This window comes from Rhipicephalus microplus, chromosome 3 (genome assembly GCF_043290135.1).
Source record: "Rhipicephalus microplus isolate Deutch F79 chromosome 3, USDA_Rmic, whole genome shotgun sequence".
NCBI lineage: Eukaryota > Metazoa > Arthropoda > Arachnida > Ixodida > Ixodidae > Rhipicephalus > Rhipicephalus microplus.
Window position 1 is genome coordinate 153,825,822 of NC_134702.1, and position 16,096 is coordinate 153,841,917.

The window sequence follows — 16,096 nt, forward strand, 5'->3', positions numbered from 1 at the left end:
GCTTTTTGCACTGCCACAGCGATTGGAGTTACTGCCGACTAATGGCGAATGCCACTTGTCGAGCAGGAGCCAACTTTCTTGCTCCGCGGCAGAAAATCTATTCCACTGATGTATTCGGAGCAAATTCGCATTTTCCACTTATAGATTCTGAGCAACCCACTCCCCAACGGAGCGTTTCGTGTGCTGCGTCTTGCAGAGACGGATTTTGCCTAACTCTGAGAATGGGTTGCCTTCATTTCCGGTACAGTCAGGCAGCTAGGTTGTTTTCAGCCTTTTTTTTTTTTTCTAAGGCGGTGTCTAGTTTCTTTGTGTACTTGTTTATATTCCTAAAATGATGTCGTTTGACTCTGCTGAATGTGCTGCAGCTGGTTTGCTTCTCCCTTTGAGCTACAGCGAGAGCACTAGTTCTGCTAGCAGTAGCAGCAGCGAGGACAAGACGTAAGTGTCATACGAAAAGATGTAAAAAGAAATGTTTCCTGGCCTGCTGTGTATATGGCAGAAATTATCGACTATTCGAAGAAGTTTCGGTACCGGTTTCATGTCGCATCTGTTAATGACTCGCAGAGCGACCTCACGCGGGGCATTCTCGTGCTCCACTCGCAGGCCTGATTAGGCACAACCCGAGTACTCGCTCCAAGATTTCGGCGGCCACTCCAGATCTGCCAGCGAGATTCCCGATGCGATGGCTTCCATTATGTGACATTATATCACGTGACATAACTGTGGCGACCTGTGACGTAATTGTGACGTCGTGTGTTAGCATAATCTTGTGATGACGATTTTCTGCATCACTTGTCCCCAACTACGTAAGACATTGGCGGTCAAATTTTACGTTTGTTGAGGCGTCTAAGACTTTTGCCTTAATACACAGATTTCCTATTCTTAGAGAAGACGTGACAATTTATCGTCGGAAAATATACAAGTACAGGCTTTTGATAATTCAAACTGAAGAGGGCCCCTAATTTTCACTTGAGAAGTTTGAATTGCCAAAAGTTCTCGTAAACTAGTCTATAATGTAGCCCCTGCGCAGCTCTGAATTGGCCATCGTCATGAAATGCAGAACCCAGAGATCTCACAAGTGTTACTAGTAATATTTATCTCAAAGCAACAAGATAATGCAGGCGAGTAAGCTCAACTATTTTGGCCACCTCGGATTCTGAAAGAGGCCTCTTCGGGGTTCGAACAGAACCTCCACTGGAGGTCGCCAAAATAAAAACTGGTGGCTCTTGGCCTTCAAAAACTGTTTGGTAGGCCATCTCGGAGGCCTGCATTTACGCCTTTGTTTGGGCGAAACAATTGCGAGTTTGACACTAAGCGCTACTTGGTCCGCACCTGTCATTGTGTTTCAACCAACAAAACTAATGGCGCATGCCTCGTCGATGCTGGCGTTCATGCGCAGGCTACCTACTCGAAAAAGAAAAAAAAAGCCCATGTTGCGAGAAAAAATTACTTCTGCAAAAAAAAAAAAACAACAGTCAATATTTATTCCATATGTACTTTTAAAGCACCCATTGCCTAATGACATTGCCCGTGTGCTCAGATTTGGGTGCACGTTAAAGAACCCCAGGTGGTCGAAATTTCCAGAGCCCTCCACTACGGCGTCTCTCATAATCATATGCTGGTTTTGGGATGTTAAACCCCACATATCAATGTTTAATGACATTCTATAATATCCCACTATTGCCCAGCCATACATCTAAAAAATGAAGTTGCAATCAAAAAAAAAGTTTAAGGAATGACATCTTTAAGATACTGAATAGTACTAAAGCCTATTGCTAGGTATGAGCGAATTTTCTAGTGCTTCAACACGAATTTCAATTATTCAAAATTTTAAGTATTTGAAATGAACAAATAAACACATGTAAACTGTATGTAACTCCATGCAAAGGTAGTTTCACTGCAGTGAAATGGTGCTGTACCTTGAATATGAATACACCTATTGAGAAGAAATCCACACCGCCACGAAGCCCCACCTCAAAAACTACATGAATACAAAACCCTCACAACAATTCATTCTTTTTTAAGTTTAAAAGCTTGTTATATTGACTTATGTGCTCTAGGTACAGTAAACTTTTGAATAAAAAAGAATAAAACTTGCATGTACCTTCTTTTAATTAAAAATATATATATATTATGCAGGTTAGTTGGTTCATGACAAATATATTCACTTTTCTTCATATGTGATATATGCTATTAAATTCAAAATTATTTAACCAAATCACTCTTTCCTCCAAATTCACTCTGAGCCTAAAATTTACTATTTGCACAAGTCTACCAGTTCCTAATCATGTGAATTGGCAATTGCAATTGGCAATTGCATTGGCAATTGGAATTGCCAATTACAATTGTAATATTACAAATTGGCAATTGCAAGCGGTCCATTTCAGGCCACTTTGGACAAGCCCCTGTTGAACGAGCGCCCATTTCTGCCTGGATACTACTCGGTGAAGTGAAGAATACTTCGAGGGTTAGCATCAGCCAGAAAGCCATCATCGGGCGCATGTGCATCCTGGCAGTCAATGCACTCAACAAACAAGCAAGCATACGTCACCGTTTCTAAATTGATCGAGGAGCGGCATTTTTGTTGCCCATATAAGAAACCACGCAGCTGGCTTGTACACTTCAGAGCAGTCCTAGCAGCCGCGCTTCAGGTCTGCCAAACCGTCAATTTGCGTCATTTCAGGAATGCAAATACGCATCTACCCTAATTAGCGATTTCTCAAATTTCATAGCTGCAGGATTGCTCTAAAAAATGTATTTGCTCACTTTCTTTCTTATACAATCGTGTCAAGTGCAACAGATACTTTGTCTGATTTTGCGGAGTCTTTAGCAAACAAACCTCCTGGCAGCATTAAGAAGTCACAAAAGTATTGTTGGAAATAACTGCACAGTTTGTTTACGCTATGTCTGACCTTACTGCAACGATTAAGGATCAGGGCACATCCGTCAGTGCTGTGAAGGCCGTATTGATAGGTATCACAAAGTCAATGGGGCACATACTGTGTGTACTCGCGTAATCCTCGCACTGGCATAATTCTCGCACAACCCCCCCCCCCCATCACCCAACAAAAATACAATTTTTTTTTCCCTCGTGTAATTATTGCACCCCCCCCCCCAAAAAAAAAAACACTGCTGCAATAATGTTGTCTGCTCGTTCCAGCCACTGATAATGATAGAGCGTGCCATCTGGTGCCATCTCAAGCATCGAGAGCACTATTATTGCACAGAAATCCAATCTAATCCAAGCCAAGCCACAGTGGCAAATACGTGTTGCGGCGCGTTTTGTATGTTGTGTTGGTAATCTTGTGACGCTATGGGGTGATACTGAAGCTTGATAACACCGAACTTGATGCTGTTCATCGTGTACCAACGCGTGGTAGCGGCCCTCCAAACGTGGTGATGAAGTTTTTGTCTAAATCGACCTGAAACAAAGCCTTGGGGGCCACCAAAAAACACTGACTGAACAGGTCGACCCTTGGCTTTGAGGGAAATGAGCCAGTGTTCGTCAACGAACACCCATGTTCCGAGAACAAGGTTCTTCTTGGGAAGGCAATACAGCTAAAATGAGAAAAAAAAACTGGAAGTTTGTGTGGGTGGCTGATGGCAAAATCCTGATGCGTAAAAGTGAAAATTTTCGCGTGTTTCATGTCACGTGCGAGGACGACCTTGGCGCTGTAGCTTAAGTATACGCGTGTGCCTACACCCAGCGCACATACTCAGTTCAAACAAAATGTCTCACCTAAATCAGCAAGACAACTACACTAGCAGAGGCATATTGATATTTGATAGCAACATTCGCAGCATACGAAAAAACTTCAATCAGCTCCTCGCATATATTTTCCAGTAACCACAAAGCTTTGACGTAATCGCTGTCACTGAAACTGTGCTAGAAAGAAAGGAAAACATTGTTATTCCCGATTACACAGTGCTATCTCAGCCATGTGACTCTCGTGCTCGAGGGGGTGGTGTTGCTCTTTTTGTTAAAAATGAGCATTCGTATACAATTCTTCCTTCACTATCGTGCAGTACACGTGCCATCGAGTCACTTTTCGTCAGGGTGGAATGTTCACTCACAGTGGGCGTAATTTATTGTCCTTCTAATGCATGTTTTCCCTCTTTTTTTGAAACACTTGAAATGATTCAGAGTCCTAACAAACAACGTCAAACAATCTACTGTTATTGTTGGTGACATGAAAATGATACCCGTAGTTCAGTGTACGATGACTACATGTACTTACTAAAATCATATCGCTTTTGCAATGTCATCACCACACCAACTCGAATAACAGCCAAGGCTGCTACAATGATTGACCACTTGCTGACGATTTCCAAGAAAAATATTAGTGCTGGAGTGTATGACAAACCTATTACAGATCATTTACCCATATTTGTCTCTGTTGATCTCGTCGAGAACGAAAAACGTGATGAGCCGAAGTTTGTAACGAAAATAGACTACGTAGCTTGAACAAATATTCTTCCTGGATCTAGTTTTCTTCAAATGTACAATGATGATGTTAATATTGGATTTTCTAACTTTATTTCTCTTCTCAAAAACGCTATTAAAATAAGCAGCCCAAAAGTTTCGGTTCATTCACGGGAAACAACGTTATATCCCTGGATGAATAAAGAAATATTGGAGATCATAATGAGCAAGGATTACTGGCACGACGAATTGATACGACATAAGCATAATGAATTCTTTTCGCACCAATTTAAAATAATGCATAATAGATCTGTGGCTTTGATGAGAATGAGTAAAAAGAATTATTATGCCCGACAAATAGAGCAGGCGAATGGTAATTTGGAAAAACTTTGGCAAATTGTAAATGACATTGTCGGCCACCCTCCGCCTTCTAAGGTTTCATCGACTGATGTCATCGACTCCAATACAGTTGAATTGTTTAACACTTACTTCACCTCCATTGGTTCAACGCTAGCCAAAAAATTCAAGGAACCCAGGCTCGATCATGTTCTTTCAGATTCCAATCCGAACTCTTATGCCATGTATGACAGCGACCTTGAGGAAATCAGATCTATTGCGTCAGGAATGCCAATGAATAAATCGGCAGACCTAGATGAGATAACTGTAAGGCTTTTTAAAGAAAATTTAGACGTCCTCAGACTGGTTTTGTGTCACCTTTTTAACCATTCTGTGAGAGCAGCCTTTATCCTTCTTGTTTAAAAACTGCAAAGATTATTCCAATATATAAAAGTGGCGTTATTCTCAACCATCCAACTATAGGCCAATCTCTGTTTTAAGCATAATTATTAATATCTTCAAAAAAATTCTTGCCAGTTATTTCTATAAACTTATTGCGAAATATAACATGCTCTCTTATCAGCAACGCGGATTTAGACCAAACTATTCTACGTCCACCGCTGTTTTGACCCTTACTCAATTTATAAACACAGTAATGAATGAAAATAAGTTAGTAGCAGTCATCTTTCTAGACCTAAAGAAAGCATTTGACACCGTAGACCACAAAATACTGCTAAATAAATTACCACATTATGGTTTCCGTAAAACCATTTTAGAACTTTTTTCGAACTACCTGAAAGGTCATCAACAGGCTGTAATAATTAATGATTTCTTGTCCTCTATGAGTGCCTTGAATACGGGTGTTCCCCAGGGTTCAGTACTGGGACCATTGCTGTTCTCCTTGTATATAAATGACCTTCCGCGAATATTACAGTATTACAGTCTTCTAACACACTGATGTACACTGACGATACTTGTGTCACAGTAACAGGTCAAAATCTAGGTGATCTTGAGTCGAAGTCTAACATCGAATTAGATAAGGTTACTCACTGGTTATCAAATAGTAAACTATCTATAAATACCAATAAGATTTCAATCTAGATTAAAATACATTAGTGTTAGTGATATACACATTAAAATTGACAATTCTGTGATCGAGCAAGTAACCACAATTAAATATCTAGGTGTCACTATAGATAGTAACTTACATTGGCAGATGCAGATTCAGAGGTGTGTTCCAAATTAGCCTCAGGGTGCCATGCACTTACTCAGGCTCATCAACATTTTAATAGCACTACTCTATGAATACTTTATTATGCTTTCATTCATTGTCATATCTCACATTGCATTGAGTCTTGGGGCGGCACGTATACAACTTACCTGGACCCAGTTAGACGACTTCAAAAATGGGCTGCAAGAATTATTATTCACGAGTATAATGACCTCAGTAAACCTCTATTTTCCTGATTAATCATTTTGCCTTTCGATATACTATGGAAATTAAAACTATCCAAATAGGTATACACAGTTATTAATTACAACCACCCTTTAAATGTGTCAATGTTCTCCACCCTTTTCTGTTCTACCAGACAACTAACCTTTGGTAAATGGAATATATTCCACGAACTAATGATCTATATGGAGAATGGATTTTGCAGTTTGCTGGTATTAAGATCAGGAATGCTATACCTTTTGAAATGAAAGTGTGTTCAAATTTTACTAAGACAATAGAAAAACACTATTTAGAGGAATGTCATGTTTAGTGTGATGGCTGTCCTAATTTTAGTATGTAAGTAAAGGTTGACATTATTTTTCTTTCTTTTTTTGCTCTTTGTGTGGTTATTTCATGTACAGTTCTGCTTCTTTTCAGATTCTTCATTGATATTATATAACTTCTTCGGTTATGCTTTTTCAAAGTGCCCTTATAAAACGTATCTTTTTGGACCCAAACTAGCCAATGGCTAAGGGTCCACACAGTGTGTGCAAATTTTATGAAAAAATTGTGAACAATAAAATTACAATTCTAATTCCAAATTAAGGTCCTACTAGTTGCAAATCAACTCTCTACTCCTCTAAACAATTATTTGTACCGCTCAGTAATTAAATTGCCATGTATTTTCAATTAATTTGTTTCTTTGACACCGTTATTAGCAAAGAATCGGGCACCCTGCTTATCTGTATCATATAAACTTATGCACAGTTTTACCATCTATAGGCAGAAATATCAATAGTTAACTATTTTTAATGCAACCTGTGGCCCATTAACTTTGATTTGTGGGGCTTAACGTCCCAAAATCACCATATGATTATGAAATATGCCGTAGTAAAGGGCTCCAAAAATTTCGACCACCTAGTGTTCTTTAACGTGCACCCAAATCTGAGCACATGGGCCTACAACATTTCTGCCTCCATCGGAAATGCAGCCGCCACAGCTGGTATTCGATCCCGTGACCTGCGGGTCAGCAGCCGAGCACCTTAGCCACTAGACCACAGCGGCGGGGCTCCCATTAACTTTAAATGTGGTCTGTAGATATCATGGAAGGCCATGCTTACCCGAACCTCCTTGAGGTAGCCACAGCAGTTGCCTAGGATGCCCTTAAGTTGCTGGATCCACAGCACTGTGTAATCCTTGTTCAAGGCTACCGACACGTAGCTCTCCTTTGAAGACGAAAAAAGGGGAGACAAGAGGAACGAAAGTGAGAAAAGTGATGAGGATGCAGTAAGCATTCCTGTTCCTTCGCCAACGAAGTGTGAATTCTACCCAACAGCCAGCATCGCGTTGTAACGTTTCAACTGTGTCGAAGTAAAAGATAGCAAATCAACAGAGCACCAGAAACAGCAAACTACTTACATTTCTCTCGCTTCTTTTTGTAAGCATGCATTATAGTCCTTCTCTTGTAATTTTGACATTGTACAAACATCCACACAGGTGCTTTTCACCTCAAATTATTATAAATCATATTGTTAAAAACTTATTAATTAAATGATATTCATTACCTTCATGCCTCTAGACTATTTATGGTGAAATAAAATTTTCTTAAGAGTAAAGTTAATGATTTTGTTGTTTTATCTTGTGATAATTCATGGTACTTAACATTGTTCTGTGTGTAATCCCTAATAACCAGATTTCTAGGCATTGAAGAAGTGTTTTCAGCACCAGAAATAGGCAGGCAAAATAGGCAAAATAATGTTCTAGACGCCGAATGCGATAAATATAGGCAGAAAAAATTTTTGATATATATGAAAATAATTTCAAGCGAAGATGTGCTCGACCTGTATCCAACACAGGGAAACAAAGAAATGTCGCTGCTAACGATGGCACAAAGGCAGCAACAGTTGAATGCTTCTTAGCAACTTCCTTATAACACTGCTCTACTAAAGATGGTCTAGAGAATTTTAAACAAACACAGTGCTCACAGTCATGTTCTATAGCCACTGTCGCTTACTTGAGCGTCACAAACTGTGAAAGACGCAAGAAAGCATGATTGAAAGCTGAGAATGTTTGAGTGACCCGATTAAATTGAAACAGAAACAAACATATTGTGACAATGGAACGCGTTTATTTACAAGATGGGTAATGCAGAGGTGTAGCTCAGCGAAGGAACCACAGCGTCGCTAGCGAGCCAGTCGAGTCTCTTCCTCCTCTTCGTCGAATCTTCGCTAGCGCGTTTCACTTCCCGGTTCTCAGACGATGCCCTCTGGGCGAGTCACTCAGATGGTTGATGGTGGCACGGTTTAAGGGGGGGTGCTACACCTTCCAAAAACTCTTTTATTTTTGCGAGTACCTCAGTCAAATTTGGAGAGCCTATGTAGATTTTACTGCTGATTTCAAAAATCTAATTCTTTTTTTTGCTGTGACAATTAGTTTTAAAGATATAATGAACTGCGACTTTTTCAATTAAGGCCTAATTAGCTAATTAACTGTAACTTGGATATTGATGTGCAACCTATAGAACCAATTCGGTATGTTCACAGTGTGCAATAAAGTATAAATCATTGTTCTGGGCTATTTTGAAGCAAAGTTGCGGGATGTTGAATATGACATGAAAAATTTCCCCATCTACACTTGAAACAAAAGATCCATTTAGACAATTTTCTCCAAAAATTATTACAATAAAACTTACTTTACGACACATCCCCTGCATTTATCTTCGAAACAAAAAAGAAATCGTAATGATAACCCAGATAGAACAAGAGATATTGCTCCGGCATAATGGGAAGCACATGAAAATTGTCGTTTTGAGAAATCGAGAAAAAACGTGGGCACACATTTTTATTGCAGAAGATGCAACAAGACAACCTCAAAACGCACCAGAAGCATAGTCTGAATGCATTCTGTGCTCATGCCTCCTCTTCACTAGCTTCCGGAGTTCCAATGAGGCTGTTCTTTTCTTGTTGGAGACAATGCTGCGACGGTGGTCTTTTTCTCTCGCTCTCCTGGCACCAGTACTTGTCGCATTCATGTCCACTTCACCTAAGATTGCCGTTGCAGAATTCAAATTGCCCGTGTTGAAGCGCAGCACTGCTTCTGCAACAGCTGCTTCAACAGCGAACAGGGACGCATGGTGCTCCTTGGGGGCCAAACTCCAGATTACCGAATGTAGGCTCTCGTTGGAGTTCTGCGTTTTGCCGCGTTCGCACCTCTGAAGCAGGGCTCTTTCCGAAAGCCGGGTATAAACCGGTAGTAATGCCTCTGCCACGTCTTTCGGTAGATTGTAGGCATGTTTGGGGTCGGGCTCACCCTTTGCTTTTGCGGCATTGTGCCGACACCATGAAGTTTCACCAGCTGGGCACAGACTGTGGTCCGAGCATTCATCAGTGGAGGTGACGTGACGGTATGTGGCCATCACAGCCTTTTGCATCTCGCCCACGTCACCTTCATGCGATTTCAGAGCCCGGCCATAATATGTGCTCAGCCTGGTGATCAGCTCACCTGTGAGCCTGCCTTTCCCACCAAGGCCTCTTTTCCCATCGCACTTTTGTTTCTGCACCAGGTTTCTCAATGCAATGCCCATCCGTTTCTGTACATGATTAATACAGTCTTCCTTCTGCACGTCAATGTAACCATACACCTTGGCGTCTTGTATGGCGCAAAATGTCCTAGAGTCTCCATCAGACAGCATAGTTGTGTAGCGCAGGCCATGGCGTTCAAGCGACCTCTGAAATAGAATTAGAGCCGCCTCCACTTCCATTTGCCCCGCTTTGCTGTTCGTATTTTTTTGGCATTTGTGGTTAGCCTTCCATTCTTGATAGCCCTCACTACTAGGCTTTGGGCCCACCTCGCAGCCTAGGCAAAAGTTGGAAAGAACGACGTAGTCCAACACTTAGCCACTAAATAATTCGATAACTGTGCCCACGCCGATGTGGGAAGAATGGCCTCGCGTCTTCCACGTGCCGTCGTAGCTAACGGCAATATTGCCCCGGTGGCCGAAGCACAAGTCATCATAAATTGTTCTAACCTTTTCCGCACATTCGCTCATAGCGGACTCAGCCGCTCGCGTTGCAGCGGGTGCCAGCGTGTTCTTCAAATGCCGCTGAAACGTCTTGTGGTGCATACCGCGGTGTGAGATGCCCATTGTTGCGAAAATATCGTTCATTTTCGTTTGGCCGTTGCCAGTAGCCACCATCGCCCTTGAAGCGAGAAGATTTACTTCAAACGGATTGCACGTTTTCGTGCCGTTCGCGCGGGGCGAAGTCCATTCATTCGCGATCTCGCCGCACCTTTCACACTGCACTAGCACTTTCACGGCAAGTCCGTAGTCCCGATCCCCTCTGACGATCGTAGCCGGTCCGTGGCAGGCTTTGCAACACAAGGCACCCATTATCGCGTTTAGGATATCTAGATGCATAAGCAGATAAGGAACAGCGTGGTCCGAGTCCTGTGCGGTTGCCTCGCTACAACTCGCGGTGAAAAAGTCAATTTTCCGTGCAGTTGCTGGCGCCAATGAAAGCCGGTCGAGCGTCACTTTCTCCCGGGCATGATTTTCTTCAACTTCGGCGTTTGTCACCACCTTGGCGTCGATTCGTAGTCGTCCGGAGTTAGCTTCACCGTCATCGTCGTCGGAGTCAACGCGCTCGGTCGCACCATCGCTGAACGGCCGCGGAGCGTCGACACATCGTTCGTCGGAGTCAACCAAGGGCTCTGATGACTTCGTAGACTTTCTCCCACGACCTTTGCGTTTCCTGCGACCAAATGCGTGCACGGTCCGATACTTTTTTGCGTTTCCAGGCATGGCGATACGATCAGAAGCTTCAGAGTGTTCTGCCAATTTCGAGGCGTCACAGCGGTAACCCTTTCAAAATGGCGTCGGGTCGCGTATGCAGGCGCAAGCCACGAGCTTCCAGCCAACCGGAAAGCGCCATTTCAGTCACGTGCGCCGTTAAGCCAATGGCAGTGAGCGCGGCTCTTCGTCTTTGAGGCCCCGTTTTCCGAGCCGGGGAAACGCTCAATGTTGCTTACTGAATAAAAAAAAAAAACAGCTGAAAATGCGTTCTTTCAAACAAGACCAAAATGGCGCCGATCGAGCGCGTAGTTCCCGCGTATCGTAGAGCCGAAACCTGCGCTATTCGCCCTCAATTTAAAGGGCAGGACGCCCGTTTTCGGTTTTTTAAAGTTGAATAACGATAAAAGTTGATGGTATTCGGCTATGAAATTTTGTAAATAGGTGCGCAATGATGTCAGGAACGCGAAAAGAAGGTCCGCGAAAACTCGATTTTTTGGCTGATTTTCGGTCCCGAAGTGCCGCGTCCCCCCTTAAGGCGCGCAACGTGTGTCAGTTGTGTTTTTCTAGAGCGGCGACCATTGCTTGTGACGCTCGAGATTACGTACGTGACGTCGCTGAGGCGGTCAAGAATGACGAATGGACCGGAATAGTGGGCCAAGAACTTCTGGCACAAACCACGTTTACGGACTGGTGTCCATAACCACACAAGATCGCCCTTACTATAAGATACGGAGCGATGGCAGGCGTCGTAACGTTTCTTAGAACGCTGCTGGGATGCCAAGGTTCGGAGGCGTGCGATGCGACGGGCTTCTTCTGCGCGGCAGAGCGTCTCGGCTATCGAGGTTTCCACGTCTAGTGTAAAAGGTAGTATAGTGTCGAGACAAAATCGTGGGGAGCGAGCGTACAGCAGGTAAAATGGAGAGTAACCTGTAGTCTCATGCTTCGCGGTATTGTACGCGTACGTGATGTAAGGTAGCACTTCGTCCCAGTTTTTGTGCTTAGAATCGACATAAATAGACAGCATGTTCGTGAGAGTCCGGTTCGTGCGCTCTACGAGACCATTGGTCTGCGGGTGATATGGTGTGGCATGGCGGAAATGGCAGGCAGACAGACGCAGGATCTCTTCAACGACGTCGGCAACGAACTGACGTCCGTGGTCGCTAATGACAACGCGTGGAGGACCATGGCGGAGAATTATACAGTGAAGCATAAACTGCGACACGTGCATGGTCGTTGCAGCAGGTATTGCAGCAGTTTCTGCGTAGCGCGTTAGGTGGTCAACACAGACGACAACCCATCGATTGTTACTGCTCGATCGTGGAAATGGACCGAGCAGATCGACACCAACAGTCTCGAAGGGAGAGTTAGGAGGTGGAACAGGATGGAGAAGTCCTGGCGCCGTAGCCGTGGGACGTTTGTGTCGTTGGCATTGTTCGCATCCAGCAACGTATTTTTCCGTGTCGTGTCGCATCTTGGGCCAATAGAACCTTTGCTGGATTCGTTGAAGCGTTCTGGCGAAGCCCATGTGGCCGCAGGTTGCGTCGTCGTGTAAGGACCGAAAGACGTGAGCCCGTAAAGTGCGTGGAACAACTAGAAGCAGACGGGCGCCTTGTCCGGAATAATTCTTCTTGTAAAGGACGCCGTCATGAACCACAAAAGAGCTTGGGTTTGCGTGTTCATTTGCGGAGGCGAACAGAGAATCTAAGGAGCGGTCCTCTTGTTGGGCTGTCCGGAAAGTCGCGAGATCAGGGAACTCAGAGGCAATAGCGCCGATATACTGGTCGAAGTTGTCAGCGTCGCACTAAGTCGTCGGTAGAGGAAGGCACGATAGGCAGTCAGCGTCTGCGTGCCGGTTACCGCTCTTGTAGCGTACTGTGAAGTCGAACTCCTGTAAGCGCAAAGCCCATCGCGCCAGTCGTCCAGATGGGTCTCGGAGGCCTACCAACCAGCATAGAGAATGATGGTCGGTGATTACCGAGAAGCGACGGCCGTAGAGGTATGGGCGAAACTTGTGCACGGCGAAAACGACTGCGAGGCACTCCTGTTCTGTGACTGTGTAATTTCGTTCTGCCTTGCTCAACGAACGACTCGCGTAAGCGACCACGTGTTCAGCATTGTCATGGCGCTGAACGAGCACTGCACCAAGGCCGATTCCACTGGCATCTGTGTGAATTTCCGTTTCAGCAGAAGGATCGAAATGGCGTAGTACCGGTCCTGAAGTCAGTATGAACCGAAGCTGCTTAAAGTGTGGGGATGCTGACATCCCCCCTGTAAAGTTGTCTGCACCGCGTGGCGCACGTGTCTCGCCCCAAGGCTTTATTTCGGTGGTGACCACCGCCGGGCGATAGATGGCGTTGTGTTCGCTTTGAGTACCAATGTTGGTAGAGTGGTAGCGCCGGCGGTGACCCCTGGCGGAAGGCAGGCCTTGGTCGCGGGCGAGCGTTGAGCGAGCCTCTTCTGCGCGTGGCGGCTGCCGCGAACGGTTGTCTGTCGCGTGGGCCCCCCGGTGCTCGGCACCGCGGGCTTCGCGCCGGGGTCCCACGTGGAAGGCAGGCGTTGGCGACGCCGCCTTGGGTATGTGCTAGTGTGTTGGGTGTGTTAGTGTGTGTTTATCATGTTATTATGCGTTTAGTGTGTCCCTGCGTTATGTTGTTTGTATGGTTTAGTGTTAATTGAAATTGTTGTATCATTCGGCGGACGATATCGTCGTCTAAATTAGTTAATAAATGTATGTATGTTGTGTGTTGTACCGACCGCGTCTGCTGTGTCCGCTCACTCCAAGAGCGTGGCGTGGCGATGCGCGCGTTCGCCTCGCCGAGACCCCCACACTGGCGCCCAATGTGGCGCTCTTGGGGTATCGGACGACAGTTTTTGCGGTTCAATGCAGGGATTTTGTTAGAGCCGGAGTAGAGTAGGCCTAGGGGGGACTTCTTTGCTAGCGTCGGTGGTGTGCTTTGTTGAGAAGCGAGGAGATTGGTTTTGTAACATGTTTGAATTTGTCGCCAGGTTGACTTTATACTTATTTTTTTTCGCTCGCAAGTGTTGTTATTTTTTTATTGTTTTCAAAAACGTTGTTGAATTAGGACCAGAGCCATGCGGTCCGCATCCTGGGGTGAGCAAGGCCTAGAGCACGTGGTTTGTAGGCCAGGCCCGAAGCGAGTGAGTACGGAAGCCTTGTGGGTGGTCCGATTTTCTGTAAATAGCTTCTTCTATATCTTTGGGCTCAGAGAGCCGGGCGTCGTTGCTGTCTGGTATTGCGGCTCGACGCCGAGGCGTCGTGACAACGCCCGGGGCGGTGGACGCCGATCGCTCGGTAAGCTGCCGTGTGCGGCGAGCGATAGGGCCACCTCACAGAGTAGATGTCTCCTCGCGGCTGCCTCTTCTGCGCCTAGGCTGGGTGCTGGGTGGATGCCAGTTGTTGCCGAGCAACTCATTAGGCCTAAGGCTCTGCGCAGCCGCCTGTCGCACGTGGCACAACTAGGTGGATCGTGGCGTTGAGGTGTTGGGCTCTGCTTCCCTCACTTTTTTTTTCTTGTGAGCAGGAGTTAGGAAAAGTGATTTTTGTTTTATTTTGATAGGCATCTCGGCCGCCACCGATGTATAAGCTAGCAGTACTGACCAACGTACCACGTGAACGAAAAGCTCGAAGCTCCGTTCCCGAGGACCTGCTCGATTGCTTTCTTTCAAGTTTTTTTTGTTGTTATTGATGTATTCGGCGGGAGGGATGTCATCCACGGCCGGCTGTCCTGCACATCGTCAGCGTCGCTGTCCAGGAATGCGGTCGTGAGGTCGGGCGATGGAGATGCCTGGGACCTGCGCAACTGCCTACAGTCCGGCGCCCTCGCGAGTGCTGGTCGCAACTGGAAGACGTGTCGGCGCTAGCGACGGCAACGTTGCTGTCGCGGGGCCGGTACTGAGGTGAAGTCTAGCCGGACAGTGCAGCAGTGCCGACCAGCGGCGGTGTCGTGGTGCAAGGACATTATGGTCGTGCGATATCATTTTTTTTGTTAAAGCTTGTGTAGCTAATTTCTGATTTCGGGATATGGTTTGGTTTAAGGTTGGGGGAATGTGGGGATGCTGACATCCCCCCTGTAAAGTTGTCTGCGCCGCGTGGCGCACATGTCTCGCCCCAAGGTTTTATTTCGGTGGTGACCACTGCCGGGCGATAGATGGCATTGCGTTCGCTTTGAGTACCAATGTTGGTAGAGTGGTAGCGCCGGCGGTGACCCCTGGCAGAAGGCAGGCCTTGGTCGCGGGCGAGCGTTGAGCGAACCTCTTCTGCGCGTGGCGGCTGCCGCGAACGGTTGTCTGTCGCGTGGGCCCCTCGGTGCTCGGCACAGCGGGCTTCGCGCCGGGGTCCCACGTGGAAGGCAGGCGTTGGCGACGCCGCCTTGGGTATGTGCTAGTGTGTTGGGTGTGTTAGTGTGTGTTTATCATGTTATTGTGCGTTTAGTGTGTCCCTGCGTTATGTTGTTTGTATGGTTTAGTGTTAATTGAAATTGTTGTATCATTCGGCGGACGATATCGTCGCCTAAATTAGTTAATAAATGTATGTATGTTGTGTGTTGTACCGACCGCATCTGCTGTGTCCGTTCACTCCAAAAGCGTGGCGTGGCGATGCGCGCGTTCGCCTCGCCGAGACCCCCACAAAAGGCTGCTTCGCAATCCGGTGTCCAGTGGAAAGGGACATCCTTTTGCAGCAAGTCAGTGAGTGGTTGTGCTTTATCAGCGAAATTCGGAACAAATCGACGAAAGTAAGAACACAGGCCCAGGAAGCTACGCAACTCCCTGGGGGACTGCGGCTGCTTGAAGTTGCTGACAGCGGCGACTTTCTGCGGGTCCGGTCTCACGCCATTTTTATCCACCAGGTGTCCCAGAACCAAGGTTTCACGTTCTCCAAAGCGACATTTTTTTGAGTTCAGTGTAAGCGCAGCTTCCTCGAGACAGGTTAGAACGAGGTCAAGGCGATGATTATGTTCTTCAAATGTTCGGCCAAAAATCACCACATCGTCCAGGTAACACAGGCAAATTTCCCATTTGAGGCCCCGTAAAACGGTGTCCATATATCTTTCAAATGTGGCGGGGGCATTACACAAGCCGAATGGCATAACAT

General features: G+C 45.7%; 1 protein-coding gene across 1 annotated transcript in view; it reads right to left on the minus strand.

Moving 5' to 3' along the window:
- LOC142803016 (ubiquitin-protein ligase E3B-like) overlaps positions 1-16,096 on the minus strand; it is a 141,298-nt gene that overhangs the window by 99,674 nt on the left and 25,528 nt on the right. The window contains exon 6 of the mRNA XM_075888114.1: positions 7,313-7,417. Within this exon, the coding sequence (XP_075744229.1) occupies positions 7,313-7,417 (105 nt within the window). The remainder of the gene's footprint in view (positions 1-7,312; positions 7,418-16,096) is intronic.